The 22,291-nt window shown below is 37.9% G+C and overlaps 1 protein-coding gene across 1 annotated transcript in view; it reads right to left on the bottom strand.

Annotated features, from left to right (window-relative positions):
• LOC103545618 (disintegrin and metalloproteinase domain-containing protein 21-like) overlaps positions 1-20,987 on the bottom strand; it is a 33,095-nt gene extending 12,108 nt beyond the window's left edge. Inside the window, exons 1-4 of the mRNA XM_070594622.1 lie at positions 20,890-20,987; positions 16,755-16,795; positions 14,928-15,986; positions 2,627-2,787 (exon numbers count right to left, since the gene is read on the bottom strand). Coding sequence (XP_070450723.1) covers positions 2,627-2,787; positions 14,928-15,911 — 1,145 coding nt within the window. The 5' untranslated portion in view covers positions 15,912-15,986; positions 16,755-16,795; positions 20,890-20,987. The remainder of the gene's footprint in view (positions 1-2,626; positions 2,788-14,927; positions 15,987-16,754; positions 16,796-20,889) is intronic.
• Between the last annotated feature and the right edge of the window lie 1,304 nt (positions 20,988-22,291).

Genomic DNA, 22,291 nt, shown 5'->3' on the forward strand with positions numbered 1-22,291 from the left:
GCTGTGCTTGATTAAATCGGTGCTCTAGTGGCTGGGGCAAACCCCTGCTCTAACAGCCTAGAGGAAGGAATCCAATGGCGGCTGCCAGAGTCTGTGTCAACATGACTAAACTAGGTCACGTTAATGGCTGCCACCAGTGTTTCAGTCCCTGGGTGGCTGGGGGTAGGCCCAGCCACCTCCTGCCCCTGTGACATGCACTCTGAACTTAGTAAGCAAGTCTCTTTTACCAATGGACTATGCACTTTTCTTTCTACTGTTTTTGTGTTAGTTTCTGGAATGGGTGAATCTGTGTGTGGGCCCTTTAAGAGTGGGTTTTTCTTTCTCTGAAATTCAGTCATTTTTCTGGGCATATTCCCTGTTGGTTTTGAAAGCCACCAAAGCCAGATATTATGGGATCTCCTCTCGGTTGTGCTAAATCTAAAGGCTGGGATGCCTATTGTAGTACAGCTCCCTCACTCCTCCAGGAAAAGCTTCATCCCTTTGAGATTGCTGCTGGTCATGAAGGGTTGCAGCTAGGACTGGTTTTCTCCTCAGCAGAGATGTATTTCTGCCTCTTCCATCGTGTCAGCGTTGTCCCTTGTTGTGGGGGTTCTTTTTATCCAGTTTCCAGATCTCTTTCAGAGGAAATTGTTCCACAGGTAGATGTAGCTTTGTTGTGTTTGCGGGAAGAGGTGAGTTCAGAGTCCTCCTATGCTACCATCTTCCAAACTCCCTCTCTCTATAGGAAATGCTGAAGGAAGTTCTTCAGGCTGGCAGGCCTCGTGGGCAGAAAGCTGCCCTCCTCACACCAACTTGGTGCACAGCGAATGCATTGCAGCCTCAGAGGGGAGTTGCAGTCAAGGACTCAGGCTCTTGTCTTTTTGATAATAGCCATTCTAACGAGAGTAAGATAATATCTTCTGGTGGTTCTGATTTGCATTTCCCTAATAATTAGTGTTGTTTAACATCTTTTCAGGTGACTGTTCACTATCTGTATGTCTTCTTTGGAAAAATGTCTATGCAGATCCTCCGCCCATTTTTTAATCATGTTGTTTGTTGTTTGGTTATTGAGCCTTATGAGTTCTTTATATATTCTGGATGTTAACCCTTTATTGGATATATCATTTGCAAATATCTTCTCCCAATTTGTAGGTTGTCTTTTCATCTTCTTGACGGTTTGCTTTCCTATGCAGAAGCTTTTTAGTTTGATGTAGTCCCATTTGTTTATTCTTGCTTTTGTTTTCCTTACCTGAGGAGACATATCCAAAAAGATATTGTTAAGACTGGTGTCAAACAGTGTACTGACTATGTTTTCTTCCAGGCGTTTTATGGTTTCAGATCTTACATTCAAGTCTTAGATCCACTTTGAGTTAATTTTTGTGTATGATGTGAGACAGTGGACTAATTTCATTCTTTTGTATGTCACTGACCCGTTTTCCCAACACCACTTATTGTGGGGTCTTTCCTTTCCCCATTGTGTGTTCTTGGCTCCTTTGTGGTAAATTAGTTGTCCATATATGTATGGGTTTATTTCTAGGCTCTCAAGTGTGTTCCACTGGCCTGGTTTTTCTGCCAATATCATGCTGTTTTGATTACTCTATCTTTGTAGTATAATTGAAGTCAAGGAGTGGGATTCCTCCAGCTTTGTTCTTTTTCTCATGATTGCTTTGGCTGCTCAAGGTCTTTTGTGGTTTTATACACATTGTCGGATATTTTGTTCTATATTGAATCTGTAGATTGCTTTAGGTAATATGGACATATTAACAATGTTAATTCTTCCAATCCATGAGCCTAGAATATCTTTTCATTTCTTTGTGTCTTCTTCAATTTCTTTCAACAATGTTTTATAGTTTTCAGTGTACAGGTCTTTCACTTCCTTGGTTAAATTTATTCCCAGGTATTTTATTCTTTTCGTTGTGGTTACAAGTGGGATTGCTTTCTTAATTTCTCTGCTAGTTCATTTTTAGTGTATAGAAACGCAACAGATTTTTGTATATTGATTTTGTACCCTTCAACTTTACTGTATTCATTGATTATTTCTAACAGTTTTTTGGTGGAGTCTTTAGGGTTTTCTATATGTAAAATTGTGTCATCCACAAATAGTGGCAGGCTTACTTCTTCCTTTCCAGCGTGGATCTCTTTTACTTCTTTTTCTTGCCTAATTACTCTGACTAGGACTTCCAGTGCAATGTTGAATAAGAGTAGTGAAAGTGGGCATCCTGTCTACAAAGATAGTTCTCAGTTTTTCACCACTGAGTATAATGTTAGCTGTGGGTTTGTCAAACAAGGCCTCTCCAGTCATGCACCACATTAATGATATTTTGGTCATCTAAGGACAGTGCTCCTATAAGATTATAATAGAGCTGAGAAATTCCTATCGCCTAGTGATGTTGTAGCCATTTTAACATCATAGTGCAACACAATACTCATGTGTTTGTGGTGATGTTGGTGTAAACAAACCTGCCACACTGCCAGTCATAGAAAAGTATAGCACATACAATTATGTATAGTACATAATAGTTGATAATGATAATAAACAAGTATGTTACTGCTTTATGTGTTTACTACAATTTTTATCATTACCTTAGAGTGTACACTTTCTACAAAAAAAGATAAAAGTTCACTGTAAAACACTATGCTGGATTACCTCGGCAGCAACCTCATACATCTCGTGTTTACTGCATCTCTTGATTGCATCATTTTCTCTTGTGCTTGATTTAATCTTGTGTTGTTTCGTTCATCATAGCCCCTAAGCTTACAAAATTCACTGGTATTGTTGACAGTAAGAGACCACATCAAGTGACTGACCTGGAAACAATATTAAACGGAATTAAGGACTACAAAGATGGAAAGTCAGTGATGGCTATTTCTCACCAGTCAGGCATGTGCCATGCCACCATAACTATGATCTTGAAGCATGAGAAAAAAGTGATAGAAGCTGTTAAAGGATCTGCTTCATTGAAGGCACTGAAACTAACAAAAATTCAAGTAGGGCCTCTATCACCCATGGAGAAACTTCTAATGACCAGGAATGAAGAATAGACACAGAAGCATATCCCTCTCCACACCATGATGATCACGGCCAAAGAAAAAAGTTTCTCTGTGATAGTGAAAGAAAAGGCTAGAGCTGACTATGATGCTGAATTACTGCCAGTGTTTGGTGGTTTAAGTAATTCAGGAATCATTATTCATTACATAATGTGAAAATTGAGTGGTGAGTCTGCAAATGATGCAAGGGAATGCTGCTGAAGAATTTTTGGAAACTCTGAATCAGCTGATTGTGGAGGAAAATTTCTTGCCAGAGCAAATATTCAATATGGATGAAACCTCCCTATTCTAGAAACAGATGCCTGAAAGGACTTTCATCCTTAAGGAGGTCAAGTTAATGCCAGGTTTCAAGGCTTTTAAGGACAGGATAATAGTCTTGCTTGAGGGCAGTGTTGCAGGCTACAAATCGAAACCCTTCGTGATCTGGCACAGTGAGGACCCCAGGGTCTTCAGGCATAGCAGTAAGCACACACTGCCAGTGTACTACAGGAGCAATAATATGTCATGGATGACCAAGCTCCTTTTCCAAGGTGTCCTCTTAGTTACTATACCAGTGAAATGGAGAAGTACTGTTTGGAGAATAGCATACCTTTCAAAATTTTGCATATTGTTGATGATGCTTCCAGACATCCTCCTTTTATTGGTGATGTTCATCCCAATATCAAAGCAGTGTTTCTCCCTCCAAACACCATCTTTTTGATCCAACTAATGGATCAAGGAGTTACAGCAGGTTTTAAGGGCTACTACCTGAGGAGGACCTTTGCCCAAGCTATTGCTGCAATTGAGGAAGGCACTGAGAAGACAGTGATTCGATTCTGGAAAGATTACAACATCTGTGACTGCATCAAGAACCTAGCTGGGGTTGGGGTGATATCACCAGAAAGTGTATGAATGGCAGCTGGAAGAAGACACTAAAGAGGTTCGTCCATGACTTCAAATGATTTGCCATGGATGAGGAAGTTGCAAAAATCAGCACTGCTGTGGTTGAGATGGCAAACACTTTAACATGGATGTAGATGAGGATGACATCAAGGAGCTCCTAGAGGTGGTTCCAGAGGAATTGACTAATGAGGAGTTGTTGGAAACAGAACAGGAGTGCATAGCTGAAAAAGAAGCAAGAGAAAAGGAAACTACAGGAAAAGAAAAAGAATGCCCAAGAAAATTCACAGTGAGGGGCTCTGCAGAAGCTTTTGCAGACCTCAACAAGCTCCTTAAAGAGTTTGAAAAGGTAGACCCCAACACGGAAAGGTTTTCATTAATAGAGAGGAATGTTCATGATGCATTATCTGCTTACAGGCAAATCTATTATGGAAAATAGAAACAAACCAAGCAAACCACCACGGATATATTTCTGAAAAGAGGTACACCTCCTCAAGAAGAGCCTCAGCAGGTCCTTCAGGAAGTGTTCCAGAAGAAGGCATAGGAGATGACAACTCCGTCTTTGTGTTGCTCCTGAAGACTTTTCAGTGGGACAAGATGTGGAGGTGGAAGGCAGGGCTGATATAAGTGTAGCTACCCTCCAGTTTCTTTTAGATAGCACTTGCATGGAATATCTTTTTCCATACCCTCACTTTGAGCCTATGTGTGTCCTTAAAGCTGAAGTGAGTCTCCTGTGGGCAGTATATAGTTGGGTTTTGTTTTTGTTTTTTACAAAGAGTTACAGCCTCTGTGTAACTTTTGATTGGTGATGGATTGGATTGGAATCCATTTTTTTCCTTTGGTGAGGGAGATTGGCCCTGAGCTAACATGTGTTGCCAACCTTTCTCTTTTTGCTTGAGGAAGATAGGTCCCGAGCTAACATCTGTGCCAATCTTTCCTCTATTTTGTATGTGGGTCGTCACCACAGCATGGCTTGATGAATGGTGTAGGTCTGCACCTGAGATCTGAATCCACGAACCCCGGGCCACCAAAGCAGACTGTGCTGAACTTAACAACTACCCCACCGGGCTGGCCCCTGAATTCAATCCATTTACACTGAGAGTTGTTACTGATATGTAAGGACTTACTAGTGCTATCTTCTTGTTTTCTGGTTGTCTTTTATTTCCATTGTTTCTTTTTCCCTTCGTTTCTGCCTACCTTTGTAAATTGGTGATTTTCTGTTTCCCCCTTGTGTATGGATATCCAGTTTTCTCACAACCATTTGTTTAAAAGACTAGGGTTTTTTTCCATTGAGTGATCTTGGCTCTTTTACCAAAAATCTTTTGACCAAATATGTGAGACTTTATTTCTGGGCTCTCTATTCTGTTCCATTGGTTTATATCTCTCTCCTTGTGTCAGTACCGTTGTTTTCACTATTGTAGCTTTGTAGTAAGTTTTGAAATCAGGACTGTAAGTCCTCCAGTTTTGCTCTTCTTTTTCAAGATGGTTTTGGCTATATGGGATCCTTTGAGATTCCTGATGAATTTTTGGATGGGTTTTTCTATTTCTGCAAATACATGATTGAGTTTTTGATAGGGATTGCATTGAATCTGTAGAACACTTTGGATAGTATTAACATTTTAACAATTTTAAGTCCTCCAATCTATAAACATGGGATGTGTGTCCATTAAGGTGTGTGAGTAGACGTATCTTACTGTGGATTTCTTATTATTTGATAGCACTTCTTTTTTATGTTCTGGACACAAGCCTTTCAACAGTTACGTGTGATACAAAACTCCCCACTCTGTCGCTTATCTTTTTGCTCTCTTTATGATACCTTTTGATGAACAAAATTCATTAATGTAAATTAAGCTGTATTTGTCAGTCTGTTCCAATATCGTTAATGTTATTGTGTTTTTTAAAAGCCCTCCCTAAAACCTGAATTTCTGAAGATATTCTCCTATATTATCTTCTGAAACTTCCAGTGTTTTGCTTTTCAAATTTAAGTCATTAGTTGATCTAGAATTGATTTTGATTATGGTATGAGTGGAATTCTAAAGTAATTTTTACATGGATACCCAGTTGTCCTGCTGTCACTTACTGAAAAGTCTGTCTATTACCCTACTCCTCTACATGCCATCTCTGTCATATATTAAGTATTAGTACATGAGTAATTCTTTTCCTAGGATCTTTATTCTCTTCCATTGGCCTATCTGTCTATCCCTGCATGAATGCCACCCCACATCAATTACCACATGAGAGTCAAAACATCTGACAGAGAATGTCCTTCCACCATTTGTACTTTTTGAAGAGTGCCTTAGCTACTTATTGATCCTTTGCAATTCCATACACGTTTTAGAAGTAAATTTTCAAGTTCCTCAAAAATAGTGCAATTTTATATGGATTTCATTGAAATCATAAATCAATTTGGAATGAACTGACATCTTTAAAACATTTTCTTACAATTCATTAGCATGCCACATCACTTCACTTAATTAAGTCTTTTTAAATATCTCTCAATGAAATTTCTTAATTTTTTCTGTAGAAAATTTATACACCTTTTCTTGGACTTCCTAAAAATTCTACTTTGCTAAATATTTTCTATTTTTCACACTATTGTAACTGGTATCCTACAATTACCTTAATTTCATTTTCTGTTTCTGGCATATAGAAATGCAATTATTTCTTTGAATATCGATTTTATATGTCTCAACCTTGCCATATATAGTACTTTTATTGAGGCATAAATTTGCATAACATACAATAGAATCTAATTTTTTTGGGTAAATGTATAGAGTTATACAGACATCATCATAATCCTGTTTTAGAATTAAATTTTCTCCAACACGTTATTTTCCTCAGCACATGTTATTTCCACCTTTCGGCTGTTGTGAATAGTGCTTCTATGAACATATTTGTACAAGTGCTCATTTGAACATTAGTTTTCAATTCTTTGGGGTATATACCTAGAAGTGGAATTGCTGGATCACAGGATAATTCTCTTAAACTTTTTGATAACCACCAAACTATTTCCCACACGGCCGCAGTATTTTACATTCCCATCAACAAAGAACAAGTGTTCCAATTTCTCAAAATCCTTGCCAAGATGTGTTAGTTTCTTTTTTTTGAAGTTAGAGCTAACTTAGTGAGTGTGACCCGGTATCTCATTGTGGCTTTGATTTCTGTTTCCCTGATGACTAATGCTGTTGATCCTCTTCATGTACTTGTTGCCCATTTGTGTATCTGCTTTGCATAAATGACTGCTCAAATCCTTTCCCTATTTTTAAATTGGATTTGTCTTTTTGTTGTGGAGTTGTATGTGTTTTTTAGGTATTCTGGATACTAGACTCTTACCAGGTAAATGATTTGTAAATGTTTTCTCCAATCCTATGGATTTCCTCTTCACTCGGCAGATAATGTGATTTGATACACCATAGTTTTAAATTTTGATGAAGTCTAACTACTTATTCTTTTGTTGTGATATCTAAGAAACCACTGCCAACCACAAGGTCGTTAAGATGTATCCTATGGGCTTTTAAAAAATAGACTTTATTTTTTAGAGTAGTTTTAGTTTCACGGCAAAATTGAGCAGAAAGTACAGACTTTCCGTATACTCCCTCTCCCAGCCCCACATGCACAGCCTCCCGCACTATCAACATCCCACAACAATGGTATATTTGTTCCATTTGAAGAACATACATTGACACATCATAATCAAACAAAGTCCACAGTGTTTACATTAGAGTTTGTTCTTGGTGTCATATATTCTATCAGAAAGGACAATTGTATAATGGCATGTATCCACCATTATAGTATTATACAGAGTATTTTTACTACCCTAAAAAATCCTCTGTGTTCCGGTTATACATCCCACCTTCCTCCCTAACGTTGGCAACCACTGATCTTTTTTGCAGTCTCCATAGTTTTTCCTTTTCTGGAATGTCATATAGTTGGAATCATACAGTATGTAGCCTTTCCAGATTAGCTTCTTTCACTCAATAATATACATTTAAGGCTCCTCCATGTCTTTTCATGGCTTTATAGCTCATTTCTTTTTAGTGCTGAGTAATATTCCATTGTCTGGATGTACCACAGTTTATTTATCCATTCACCTATTGAATGATGTCTTGGTTCTTCCAAGTTTTGGTAATTATGAATAAAGCTGCTACAAACATCCATGTGCAGGTTTTTGTGTGGCCATAAATTTTCAACTCCTTGGATAAATACCAAGAAGCATGATTGCTAGATCATATGACAAGTGTATGTCCACCTTTGTAATAAACTGCCAAACTGTCTTCCAAAGTGGCTGTAGAATTTTGCATTCCCATCAGCAATGAATGAGAATCCTTTTTTTCCTCATCCTCACCAGCATTTGATGTTTCAGTGTTCTGGATCTGGGCCATTGTAGTAGTGTGTACTGGTATCTCATTGTTTCAATTTGCATTTCCCTGATGACATATGGTGTGGGACATCTTTTCATATGCTCATTTTCCATCCGTATGTCTACTCTGGTGAGGTATCTGTTCAGGTCTTTGGCCAATTTTTAAATCAAGCCATTCATTTTCTCATTGTTGCATTTTAAGAGTTCTTTGTATATTTTGCTTAACGGTTCCTTATCACATATGTGTTTTGCAAATATTTTCTCCCAATCTGTGGCTTGTCTTCTCTTTCTCTTAACAGTGTATTTCACAGAGCAGAAGTTTTTAATTTTCAAGAAGTCCAGCTTATCAATTATTACTTTCGTGCATCATGCCTTTGGTGCTGTATCTAAACAGTCATCGCCATACCTAAGGCTATCTAGGTTTTCTCCTATGTCACTTTCTAGGAATTCTGTAGTTTTGTGTTTTACGTTTAGGTCTAGGATCCATTTTGAGTTAATTTTTTGTGAAAGGTGTAAGGTCTGTGTCTAGAATCATTTTTTTTAAATGTAGATGTCCCGTTGTTCCAGTACCATTTGTTGAAAAGTCTATATTTTCTCCGTTAAATTGCCTTTGTGCCTTTGTCAATGATCAGTTGGCTATATTTATGGCAGTTTATTTCTGGGCTCTGTATTCCACTCCATTGATCTATTTGTCTATTCTTCCGTCAATACCACACTGTCTTGATTACTGTAGCTTTATAGTAAGACTTGAAGCTGGGTAGTGTCAGTCCTCTGACCTTGTTCTTCTCCTTCAATATTGTGTTGGATATTCTTGGTCTTATCCCTGTCCATATAAACTTTAGAATCAGTTTGTCAATATCCACAAAATAGCACTGGTTTCTCAGAGGGATTTTGTTGAATCTCTAGATCAAGTTGGGAAGAACTGGCATCTTGATAACATCGAGTCTTCCTAGCCATGAACATGGAACCTCTCTCCACTTATTTAGTTCTTCTTTGATTTCTTTCCTCAAGCTTTGTATTCTTCCTCATATAGATTTGTACATTCTGTTTAGGTTTATACCTATTTCGTTTCAGGGGGTGCTAATGTAAATGGTATTGTGTTTTTCATTTCAAATTCTACTTGTTCATTATTGGTAGATAGGAATGTGATTTCTTTGCATATTAACCTTGTATCCTGCAACCTTGCTAAAATTGCTTCTTAGTTCCATAAATTTCCTTGTTGACTCTTTCACATTTTCTACATGGATGATTATGTCATTTGAGAAGAAAGACCGTTTTATTTCCTCCTTCCCAATCTGTATGCATTTTATTTCCTTTTCTTGTCTTATTGCACCAGCTTGGTCTTCTAGGATGATTTTGAAAAGGAGTAGTGAGAGGGGACATTGTTGCTTTGTTTCTGATCCTAGTGGAAAAGGTTCTAGTTTCTCATCATTAAGTATGATATTAGGCACAGGTTTTTTGTGGATATCCATTATCCAGTTGAGGAAATTCCCCTGTATTCCTAGTTTGCTAAGAGGTGTTTTTTAAAAATCATGAATGGATGTTGGATTTTGTCAAATGCTTTTTCTGAGCTATTGATATTATCTTGTCTTCTTTCAAATGCTGAAAGAGGGTCCCTGAAAAAAACTCAAAAGACTTCTTCTTTCATCTTATAAAAAGAGAAATGTTAAAAACAATTTGATGTGTTGAATTGTGTGCAAAGCATTGTCAAATAAGAGATGCTTATTCTTCTCCAGGTTATAGTTGTATGGGTAAATATTATTAATATAAATATCTCAGAAATTGTATGACGTTCATAGATATGTGTCAATGACCTCACTGTGCATATGTTCTGATATAATGATATGAGTCATAATTCCAGTTATCTTAAAATTTTGTATGTTAGGGAAATAACCATATTTCCTTGTGAAATGAACTCTCATCAGATCTTTAACCATGGCCATTGGAAGTCCTTTGTCATCCATAGAGCATTTTTAGTTTGCTCTGATTCTTCTCTGAAAATGTTTGCAATCTACCACAGGCCAGAATGCATCATCAAAACCTTCCTTAAATAAATTTTAGGCTACTGGGCAAAGCAAGGATTTCCAGAACTTTAGTGAAGAAGTTGATGCGTTCATGAAGCTGCTAACCAAAGATCAAGCAAAACAAGAACGATTATATGGCACTGAGTGAACCAATGAAGAATAAATATAATTATACAGCTTTTGTTTCAAACTTTCTGAATCTTTAATGTTCTCATTTCTGCTTATAAGAATCAACTTTCTCTTTTCTCTCATACCATCTGTAGCTTACAACAATTTAATAGAATATACCTTCGTAAAAACAAACATTTTTTTTCTCCCTATGTAATCACTCCAGATTTCAGAAACTCTTATTGAGTGTTTTTACTTTTTTGGCAATATGGTTATTTAGCATTAGTTCAATAAGGATCTGTTCTCCATGAAACACAACACAATTGAAAACATTGGTTATATCACCAAGGCTTTATGTGGAATGCCATATTTGAGAATGATGTATAGAATCAGATACGGCCAGGCAGCTTTAAGGAACAAAATTTGACTTTATGGACCCACTGCTTACAACGTCCTCTTGGAAAAACCAACCTGACGCCTGGCTTCCAGTGTTTCCAGTCTCCTAGGTGAGTGAGGAAGGTTATTTCCTGGCATGCCCAGAAACTTTGGGACCTTTTGGGGACATTGAGAAGAGAGGAATTCATCCAAATTTGTAGTTACCACAAGTGAAGTCTAGTGCTGAGTTTCTCACTTGACTTCTTAGCCTTGAGAGGCTTTTAAAAGTCTAATCTGAGTTTCTTTATAAAAAGTCTCAGCAAAGCAAACTCAAAAAGGCCTTTGTGGTCAATTAGCATTCTTGCTGCACTTATATAAATAATCAGGCCAAATATAATGAGATGACTTATTTTGTAGACAAGAATAACCTTACTTTGGTTATCTTTGATCAAAAGCAGGATGACTGTGGAGAGAAATTTTATGTTTAAACAGAAAATTATAGTACGCCCCTGTGAATTTTCAATTCTTCTAGCTTCCTCCAGTGTCTGGCTAAAAGTGAGAAGTTGTGACATCTCCAAATGGTGATGAGAATTTGAAGAAATGGGGTAACTCATACGTTAATGGTGGGAATGTAAAATTGTACAATCACTCTTGAAAATATTTTGGCAGTTTTCAAAAAAGAAAACTATAAAGGTAACTAATATACAATTGATAAATTTTATGCCTGGCCATTTATCCTGGAAGAATGATTTGTGTTCACATAAAATCATGTGCACGAATGTGTACAGCAGCTTTATTTATAATATCCCCAAATTGGAAACAACCCCGGTGTCCTTCACTGGGTGAGTGGTTAAACACACTGTGGTACATTCCTACCACGAAATGCTATTCAGATATAAGAAAGATTGAACTCACAATGCACTCAATAACCTGGATGAATCTCCAAAAGACTATGCTAAGTGAAAAAGGCCAATCCTGAAAATTTCCATATTGTACGATTCCATCCTTATATTACAAAATTATCGAAGTGGAGAACAGATTAGCGGTGGCTGGGGTTAAGGAGTGGGTGTGGGTGTGGGAGGGGAGGAAGAGTGGGCTTGGCTGTAAAAGGGGAATGTGAGAGATCCTGTGGCGGTGGGAATATTCTCTGTGTTGACGGTCTCAATATCCATATCGAGGTTATATTATACTAAGGGTTGCGAGGTGGGTTTTTTTTTTTTCTGCTTTATCTCCCCAAACCCCCCCTGTACACAGTTGTATATCTTAGTTGCAGGTCCTTCTAGTTGTGGGATGTGGGATGCCGCCTCAATGTGGCCTGATGAGCGGTGCCATGTCCACGCCCAGGATCTGAACCCTGGTCCGATGCAGCGGAGCCCACGAAGTTAACCACTCGGCCATGGAGCCGGCCCCTGCGAGATGTTTTTATTTGGGGAAGCAGCATAAGGAGTACATGGGATCTCTATTATTTCTTACAACTGTATGCGAATCTACAGTTATTTCAAAATATAAAGTTTATTTTAAAATTGAAGGAGAAATAAAGATTTTTCTCAAGCAAATGAAAGTTGAACAAATTTTTTGCCAGCATAATTACCCAAGAAGAAAGTTTTAAGAGACGTCAGCAAGATGGCAGACTAGGATGCTCAAGGCCCTTGTTCCCCTATAGAGATACTGAGTTAACAACCCATATGGACCAAAATACCTTTACAAGAACTCTAGAAACCAATTAAGAAGCTACAATACACAGCCAAATGCATGGCCAAGAAAGGACTGCATCAAAAAGAGTGAGAAAGTTGGTGGCATTTAGCTTGCCTTTGCCCCTACAGACAGTGACTGAAAGCCATACAAAAGTAGAAAGTTCTCTGGTAAAGCTAAATACACAGACAAATAGAAAAAGTTGTATTATTGTAATTTTGGTTTGTAACTCCACTTTTAATTTTTTAAAGGATTCATAGGACATGTGCAAATCATTCTATCCAACAACAGTAGAACACACATTCTTCTCAAGTGCAAATGGAACATTCTCCAGGATACACCCCATGTTGGGCCACAAAATAAGTCTTAATAAATTTTAAAATATTGAAGTCAAAGTATCTGTTCTGATCACCATGGAATGAAACTAGAAATAATAGCAGAAGGAAACAGGAAAATGCACAAATATGTGAAAATTGAACAATACAGTTTTAAAAACCAAGGGGTCAAAGAAGACATCATAAAGGGAGTTAGAAAATATCTTGAGACAAATAAAAACAAAAACACAACATACCAGAACATGAAATGTAGCAAAAGCATTGCAAAGGGGGAGGTTTACAGCTGTAAACCTTTACATTAAAAAGAAGAAATATCACAGACCAATAACCTAACTTTATACTGCAAAAGACTAGAAAAAACAGAGTTGGGTTTTTAAAAAATTGACAGAATTGGCAAACTCTCAGCCAGATTAACTTTGAAAAAACCACCAAGTTTGCTATTTATTTCCTTATCTTACCTTAGTAAGCTCCAGTACAATGTTATATTGGGGTGGTGAGATGGACATTTTTACTTCTTCTCCATTGCAAGTTGGTGGACATTCAGTGTTCAGCATTAAGTATTTTGATTGCTGAAGGTATTTCCTAGATGATCTTTAGGAAGTTGAGGAAATTCTCTTCCATTCCCACATTGCCAAACTGTGTCTTTTTTTTCCTCATCAGTGGTGTTGAGTTTTAGCAAATATATTTTCTGCATCTATTTAGATGATCAAGCGGTTTTCATTTTTTGTTTTTCAAACTGGTGAAGTACAATGGTTGCATTTTGAGTGTTATAAAACCTTTCCTTCCTAGAATAAACCCAGGTTGGTAATGAAGTATTATGCTTTCTATATATCATTACACTTCATTTGCTACTGCACTGCTAAGGCTGTTTCTTCCTGACTTCTTGAAGGATGGAGGTCTGGAGTTTTCTTGTCTTATAACATTTTGTCTGCATTTGGTGATGAGGCAACGTTTGGCTTCATAAAATGTGTTGGGAAACTTCTCCTTCAGTTTTATTTCCTGGAAGACTTTGTATAGAATTGGCATTATTATTTATTACTTAAATTTTTGGTAGAATAATCTATGAAGGAATCCAGACCAAGAGATGTTTCTAACAATAAATTAAATTTCACATATATCATATATATACTTAGAAATACATATTATATATACTTATATTTATGTAACATAATAAAATATATTTACATACATACACATATATTTAGATTATCACTTTCTTTAGTGATCTATGACTGTTTCTGTCTTTCAAGAAATTTGTCCATTTCATGAAAATAATCAAAATATCAACATCAGTTTGTTCATAATATTTTATTTTTGTCTTAATAACATAAGGATCTGTAGTAACATATCCTCTTCCATTGTAGGTAACGGTAATTTGTTATGTCTTATTTTTTCTTGATTTGTCAAGCTAGGCATTTACCAATATTACATATCTTTTTCAAAGAACCAGCTTTCAGTTTCATTGATTTTGCTCATTTGTTTTCTATTTTATGTTTTATTTTATTTCATTTTTTGCAGGGGAAGATTCACCCTAAGCTAACATCTGTTGCCAATCTTCCTCCTTTTTTCTTCCTTTTCTCCCCCTAGAGCCCTAGTACATAGTTGTGTATAGTTGTAAGTTCTTCTGGTTCTTCTATGTGAGCCACCACCACAGCATGGCTACTGACAGACGAGTGGTGTGGTTCTGCACCTGGGAACTGAACCTGGGCCGCCAAAGCAGAGCGTGCCGAACTTTAACCACTAGGCCATCAGGACTGGCTCTCTATTTCCTATTTTACTTATGGCCATTCTTATCTTCATTATTGTCAGTCTTCACTTTAGGTGAAGCTACTTGCAACTACTTTAGTGTGTAATCTTATTCCTCCCTTATCAGGGTTTGTACATGTTCAGCCAGATCCTGCTGGGTATGGCACAGCAGCCCAGACATAAGGTAGGCAGCCAGGAAGAGAACTAGGGACAGTTCTTTCAGGATTCATCTGGATCTGAAGAGCCAATATTTTCAGGGGCATCCACCCTCACATCACCATGTCATGTAGAATCATCCTGGGGTTCCCCCCTGAGCCCTGACAGCATAACAGACTTGCTCTGGATGAGCATGTAAAAGGCTTTAGAGCTCTTGGACCCTTATCTATACCTGTGATTTTTCCTCGGCTGTGATTTCTCTTCCCCTCCAGGAGATAAGGGCCATTTGTACCAAACAGCTTCCCAGGGAGTTGACTGTTCTATGTTTACCATTGGGAAAACATTTCCATGATTCCAAATCTCAGTCCCAATCAAAATCACATAAGTACCCAACTGCTGATAAATGGAATCCACTATGTTGACGACAAGAAATACATCCTCCTGCACTTTTGAGAAGTTACTTTGGGAGTAAATGAAGAAATTGTGATCTATCACCACAGCCAGCTCCAGAAACCATGAGTGGGTCCACCAGTTATCAGTAGAATTTTGTTTCAGAGTTGATTTCTCAGCCTTTTCAAATTCCAACTGTTGGTGTGCTATTTGCTTTTTTGTTAAGCCACATCTCATAGATGGGAATTGTGTCTCATTAGTGTTTACCGTATAAACCACGTGTTCAAATGTGGTAGAGTGCCTGATGGGCTCGATTTCATAAGTAAGGTCATTTATGTGTAACGTTCCTCGAAAGCCCCCACAACAGGTACTGAGGGCAACCAGGGACTCAGGGACCCCTTCCACATAACCATGATAGTAGCAGTCATCAGGAACAAAAGGCTGATCTTGCTGGAGAGCGTGCTGGTCCATGTAGGTGAACACCGGGAGATGTCTGGAAACCAAGAGCTCCTTGGCCTTCATGTGGACAATGTGTCTCCAGCCCCCAAACTGCAGGCTGTAGGAGAGGCAGACTGGAGTCTTTGCGCCTCTGCCCCTGTTGGTCACCTTCAAGGGGATCACCACTTCTAAGATGCTGAGGTGTTGGGAGGACCCAGCCTGGGAGAGGTCAGTAGGGAACAGAGACAAGCCATGCCAGAGCAGTAGGAGAACAACTCTCATGGACACCTCAGCCTCACTAGCCACCATTATGGAGCTGCCATTATGGAGCCATCTGTCCAGAGGAAAAGAGCGGGAGGCACTGTGGTCTGGCTCCTCCATCTGAGCTGGCCATTGTGTAGAGCTGAGCTTTAAGGATCTGTGTCCTGGCAGAGGTGAACCATCAGAGCTGAAGTGCTGAAAGTGAAAATAAAAAGAAGGATGGGGATGGTGGCAGGATTGGTTAAGGAAAGTGAGAGACAGAAAGAATCGAGTGGTGAAAAAGTGATTAACGAATCAAGGAAATGCTCTGGATTTGCTTTCAGTGAATAGTGGGAAGTTAGGGAGTATAGATATGACAGTGTTGACCATATGTTGATAATTGTTAAAGCTGGATGATACGTACTTGGGTTTTCATTATATATCAATTCATATAGGTGGTATGAAAATCTCCATAGTAAAAAGGTAAATCAAAGCTAACAAAACTTCAGAGTACGGTGACTCTATATCTCAATTTGTCCAAGACCATGTTGGGGAGTTTATGCCTGTTACCCTTGCATAACTATCGATACTTTTTCCCCTTTGACTATCAATACTGGAGAAGTCAAAAACAATCACAACAATCTGACATCAATTTGCGTGGGTCTCATAATTTACTTTAGTCTTTATCTCAAGTTATTGACTTGTTTCCTTGCTGTATTCTCCTTCACCCATAATGCTTGGTCTGCAAGGTCGCTGAGTGCAGGGTTTATGATTTTAACTCATGTTAGTATTCTCTATAACGCCGAGTATAGTTCTCTATACAATGAAGAATGGAAAAAAGCGGGAGAGGGCGGTGAAGCACTTAGGTTATAGAAGAATGCTACTTAAACTGTATTCATATTTGACTATAATTTTTAAAAGAGGAAAAAAATCTTAAAAAGCTGACATCTTCTAAAGGAACAGGAAGAATAATATTGTTCTCACCAGTTACCTGTAGGAGGATACTGAAGACAAAAAGAAATGCCCTAAGAAGAGAAAATGAGAATCCATGAAGTTTAAAGGCTTGGGAAAAGGACCTCTGTCTTCTTGGGGCAAAGGCCTCAGAGTGCCTGGTATTTTAGAATTGCCAGGTAAAATTCCTAATGTTTGCTCAAATATATTTACCAATAGTTTTTGAAAGTGGAGAATTTCTGTACCTGGCATACAATCTGGCTGTCAACACACATCCATTTCTTTCCATATTCATTAAACAAGTATTTATGTGTTTGGAGCATACAAAGTACAGGACATTGTGTTAGATACTAGGGAAATAAAATAAAAATACAGATCATTATATAACTTATCAATTTAGTGCAGAAATTTGTGGCAGGAGCAAGAATAAGCTTTAAGGGGCCTAGAACATTGTATTCAATATGTCATATATTATGTGCCCTTTTCTTTTGCCGAGGAGTGTGTCATCCATAGACTTCATCATAGTCTCAACTGAGTGACAAAAATGAGGCTAAGAAGCACTGAGCCTGGGGAAAACAGACAAGCAGTGAGACTATTATAATCTGATCTGAACCCGATCTGAGGCTAATAAAGTCTATGATTCAGCGACCCTCATTGTACAGACCTCCATGAGCCCCTGGGAGGGGCTTAGCAATGCAGTTTATGACTGTTATCAATATAAGAGTATTCAAAATTAGTCACTATGCAAGAAAATAGGAAATGCCTTGAAATATTACAACTCATATGTAGAAGACTTGATAAAGGTTTTCTGAAATTCAACAGTAATTTATGTAATTATTTATCTTATTACCAATAACAAGTTGTGAAGCAGAATTTTTCTCTAAACTATCAATAATAGAGAATAAGTTTTGATCAAACATGCTAGGGACAGTCAATTACTTTTCTGTTCTCTCCAGAGACAATATAACAAAACAGTTCTCATAAGGTGGGTAATGAAAGGGGAAGTGATTATAAAACTGCAGGGAAAACATGTTACAGAAGTGTGTCAAAAAGTTAATGAACATAAATCGTAGGTTTAAAATTTTTTGTGATGTTTATGGTGTTTTCATACTTTTGAAATTTACCAGTTGTGATTTCTTCCTTATGCTAAATAAATATTTATTTTCACCCTTATTTTTGCATTTATAATTTTGTATTCTTTTTCTTAAGGTGACCTCTCTTCTTGTAGATGCATCAGGTGCAAAAATCTGATTCCATCCCTGACTGTGATAAACTTACTGATAAAGAGAAGCACAGTTTCTTAGGAGAAAACATAGGAAGAGCAACTAAGCCAAGCTAATCTGAGTAGCCTTGCATGGGAGAGATGAAGCCAAAGATGCCTGATGCAGTACGAGTCATCTCCTAGACTCTAAATCCATTCCTATTCAATAGTTTCTTTACCCTGAATTAAATTCCTCTATATCATCCCTCCATGAAGCTTCCCCGATGATTTCTGCAGTCTTCCTCTGATGACAGAGAGAGAGAAAAAAACCAAACTCGATCCTCAACCTCTTCATAGAGCTCCCTGTGTCTACTTACCTCATTAAACTTGAGTTCCAACAGAATTTACTGCTTGCCCTAAAGCTCACTCTAGAGAAACCCAATTCATAGAAGCCCTATGTACCACATGGTCCAGAGGTTGGGTTTCTGTTCTCCCCAGCCCACAAAGTCAATTCCAAACCATTCCTCGTGCTACATTTGACTACACTAATTTTCAAGCTTTCTCACTCTTCCACCAACCACTCCCTACCATTCTTACAAAAACTGCAAAGACTTTGATATCTGACTGATAGAATTATTCTCCACCCAAAATCCTACCTTCATCATAACTAATGATAGCACGTATATAGACAACCATCTGAAAACCAGGAGGGTTTTTCAAAGTTTTTTTTAACCTCTTCAATTCATATTCAATATCCTTCAGTTTAGCCACCCACAGCCATAATCCATGCCTTGTCTTCACCAAACAAAACAAAACCATTTCTTACATTCTAAGCAATTTACCCATAATTTTAATCCTCCCAGCTCTCCCTTACTCCTGCTATACCTATTCCTCAAACTCAAAGAGAACCCAAATGCTTTTGTCTTTTATTATCTCCTGTTTCTCTCAATCTCATGCTCCTGCCTTCTATTCCATTCCATTTGAGCCTAGCCTACCAGTTCCATCACTTCAACCACTTTATGCCAAAACCTTTAACTTCCTAAAGCATTACCATAACACAAATTTGCAAAACAAACAAAAACTTGGATTAATTCTGTCACATACTTTTTGCACTTCTACATCAAAACTACCATGCACAACTGGGGACAGGGGAAATCTCAAAACACTGTGTTTGTGAAAATTTTACAAAGAGAATGCACAATTGGAACTGGAGTGGTTTGTTCTGGCTGCCCACCCTAAGGGATGGAGGCAAGATGTCAGCTGATATTTCAAACCCTCCTATGACTTACTGCTCTTTTCTTTATTCTCCTGGACATTACATTTACACATCCCTAATATTCTGAGTTCCCTCATAAATATAGCGTCAGTAGCTGAAAATATATTTTGACTCCTTTTCAATCACAAAGTTAAATAGTTAACCAAATAGACTTCATCTTTTCCTTTCTTATATATGGTATTTAAGTTTATTATTTATCTCAGATATTCTATGTGGATGCTGGTGGATGGGGAGGACTTGTTTCAGTCTGAACAATATCCTTAGCGTTAACCTGCTTAGAGAGCTTGGATCCATCTGAACACATTCCATTGCTAATGGATAGGCGCTTTATTCCAAGGTGCAAGCAGCCCACAAGAGAAAAGCAAAGTTCATAGACAAATTCAACTATAAAACACTTCCAAAGACATAGATCTCTGAATTGGGTGAAATCCGAACTTCCAGATTTGCTCTCTGTATCTCTCTTGATATGTTTGTTACTTATTATGGAGCAGAAGCTGTGGATGGGAAGATGGAAAGTGGGGAGGACTAATAAAGACACAGTGTTGTGGAGAAGGCTGATAAGCTATAGAAACCGTATCATATTTGTCTTTTTCTTAGAACTCATCTTGAAAGCAGACAATAATAGGAAAATGCTTCAAAGAGTCTTAGAGCCATGCTCTAGTCTTCATTATATTATTTCTAGGACCCCAGAGACCCAAACTCCTAAAGGGACATCACCCTACCATCAATACTATGAAGTAGTGCTATACAAAATCCATATTCTCTAACATTATTGGAATCTCAAAGTAGACAACAGCCCTCCTCCATATGTTTTAGCAACTCTTTCTTCCTTTCCCCACTGCTGTTCCAAATTCCTCAAGACCTCTACCTACCCGTCTCTGTCTCCTCTCTTACTCTATCATGCCGAATATACCATTTTCTCACCTCTCTGTGACTAATGTATGACTCAATAGAGTGTTATGAAATCAATTTAATGGGTCATTACCTCAGTTTTTTCTTAAAGGAAATTGAATATGGATATTCAAGGACATTCCTGGAAGTTCCTTAGCAACTCTTACACATATGGTGCCAAAATTTTGTGGGTGTTTGTATATGTGTGGTCACTAGGTCACAAAATAAAATGGATTCCTTACTCTGGGACACAGTAGAAAAGTATATCTATAGTGATGCCAAATTCAAAGGCAAAATGGTTCCTAGGATTTTTACCTTTACAAACCTAATCTGAATCCATGCCCATTTCTACCTCTCCTCTACCCCACTCCACATCCCAGACTCAGTGGAAAAGTGATCCTCCTGCAGATTCAGGCAGTAGCCCTCATCTTCTGTTCCAGATCATATCTCATACCTAGTTGAGGACTGGCTCTATCAATTTTCTCTGCTCTAGACTCTATTTTTTCCTATTTCACCTGTTCTTTACTGGCAATTAGGGTGACAACTCATCCTAGTTTGCCCAGGACGGTCCTGGTTTTAAAACCGAAAGTCCCACATCCAAGCAACCCCCTTAGTCCTAGGCAAACTGGAATGATTGGTCACCCTACCTGCAATACCTTTACCACCACCCCCCACCCATGTGCAAGTCTCTCCCATCTTTAAAAAGGAAAACAAAACATAAATTAAGAAACTTAACATTATCCAATGTACTACTCTGGCTACCAACTTATGCATAGAGCCAAACTTGATGAATGACTTACCAACAGAAGAAACAATCATTTCCATGGCCTTTTCTTTCTAGATGATTTGTACCACACCTATCAATGGACTAAGACTGATAGCTGAGACTTCACATAACAGAGGGAAACATAAACCCTCCCCCTTTGTCTCTCAGGAGACTAAGTTCTAGATTTAGCTGCTTAGCAACAAGGATCTTTCACTTCTCCAGAAACAACTAGTTCTCAAGGATATCTTGCTCTGGCTCCACCATTTCTATACAACTTTATGTCTGACTTCGATATAATTGGAATTGGATAGCCTCCTTAACTCCATCCTATGGCCTCCTACAATATAGATTTATTTCTGCTTCATAATTTTGCTTATGCTGTTGCATTGGCCTAGACTGTCTAATCACTTTTCACTATCGGACTCAATTATAGTAACTTTCTAGGTCAAGACCAAATCCACATCCAGGATCAAATATTTTCTAAATAATCTAGACAACATTGATATTCTGTAATTCCATTTATAATTACAGTGTTCAATAAATTTTTGTATTATACAATTTATAACCTTGCTATTTTTTATATACAAGTTTTTAAAATTGAATTCCATACTAAACTATAGTGTTTTGGAGAAAAATATGCTCAAAATGATTTGGTCAAGAATTTATGGTATGGTATTTGACAAAATATATAATCCAAAAGACGATTTCAACTATATAAATATTGCATGGAATAAAAATAATTCAATAAAATATTAACTCTAACTCTGGGAAGGTTCTGTTTTAAAGAGATTCTTGGCCAGCAAGCCTTGCCACCTCCTAATTTAACTGGAAGATTCAGAACCCTGTGAGATAACTATCAAATAGAAGCCTTTTTAATGACAGTCTCTTTCTATTTCCTCTCAAGAAAAGGTTCTTCTATTCATTCTGGTTTCCTCAGAAATCTGCTTGGGAGCTTCCTTTTCATAAACTGTTTCATTCGTCCAGGCAGAACCAGAGACACCTCTGTCTTAGGAGGGGTAGGTAAAAAAAGAGGTTTGTCTCTAGCTGAACGCAGTGAATAAAATCTGCTCCCATACCAGAGATAATTAACAGTGAAGAAACCATACCCCAAGAAATGAGAGAGTAGGAAACTACGGAAGATCAATCCTGGAAAAGTTTTAGTAGCTAGCTAGTAGCACCAGTAAGCAGAGCAAAGAAACTCAACCCAGGGAGATAGATAACTGAGGAAGACTAAGAGTGACTGCTTCAGAGAGACAGAACAGTATCCTGGGAGATCTAGAGATGGGAAAGGATTGAAAGCTTCCAAAATTAGTTTTGGCTTAATCTCTCTTGCTTTAAGAAGGAATGATAGTTATTTCTTTTAAAAATAGCATTGTCGGGGCTGGCCCCGTGGCCGAGTGGTTAAGTTCACGTGCTCCGCTGCAGGTGGCCCAGTG

This window comes from Equus przewalskii, chromosome 25 (genome assembly GCF_037783145.1).
Source record: "Equus przewalskii isolate Varuska chromosome 25, EquPr2, whole genome shotgun sequence".
Taxonomy (NCBI): Eukaryota; Metazoa; Chordata; class Mammalia; order Perissodactyla; family Equidae; genus Equus; species Equus przewalskii.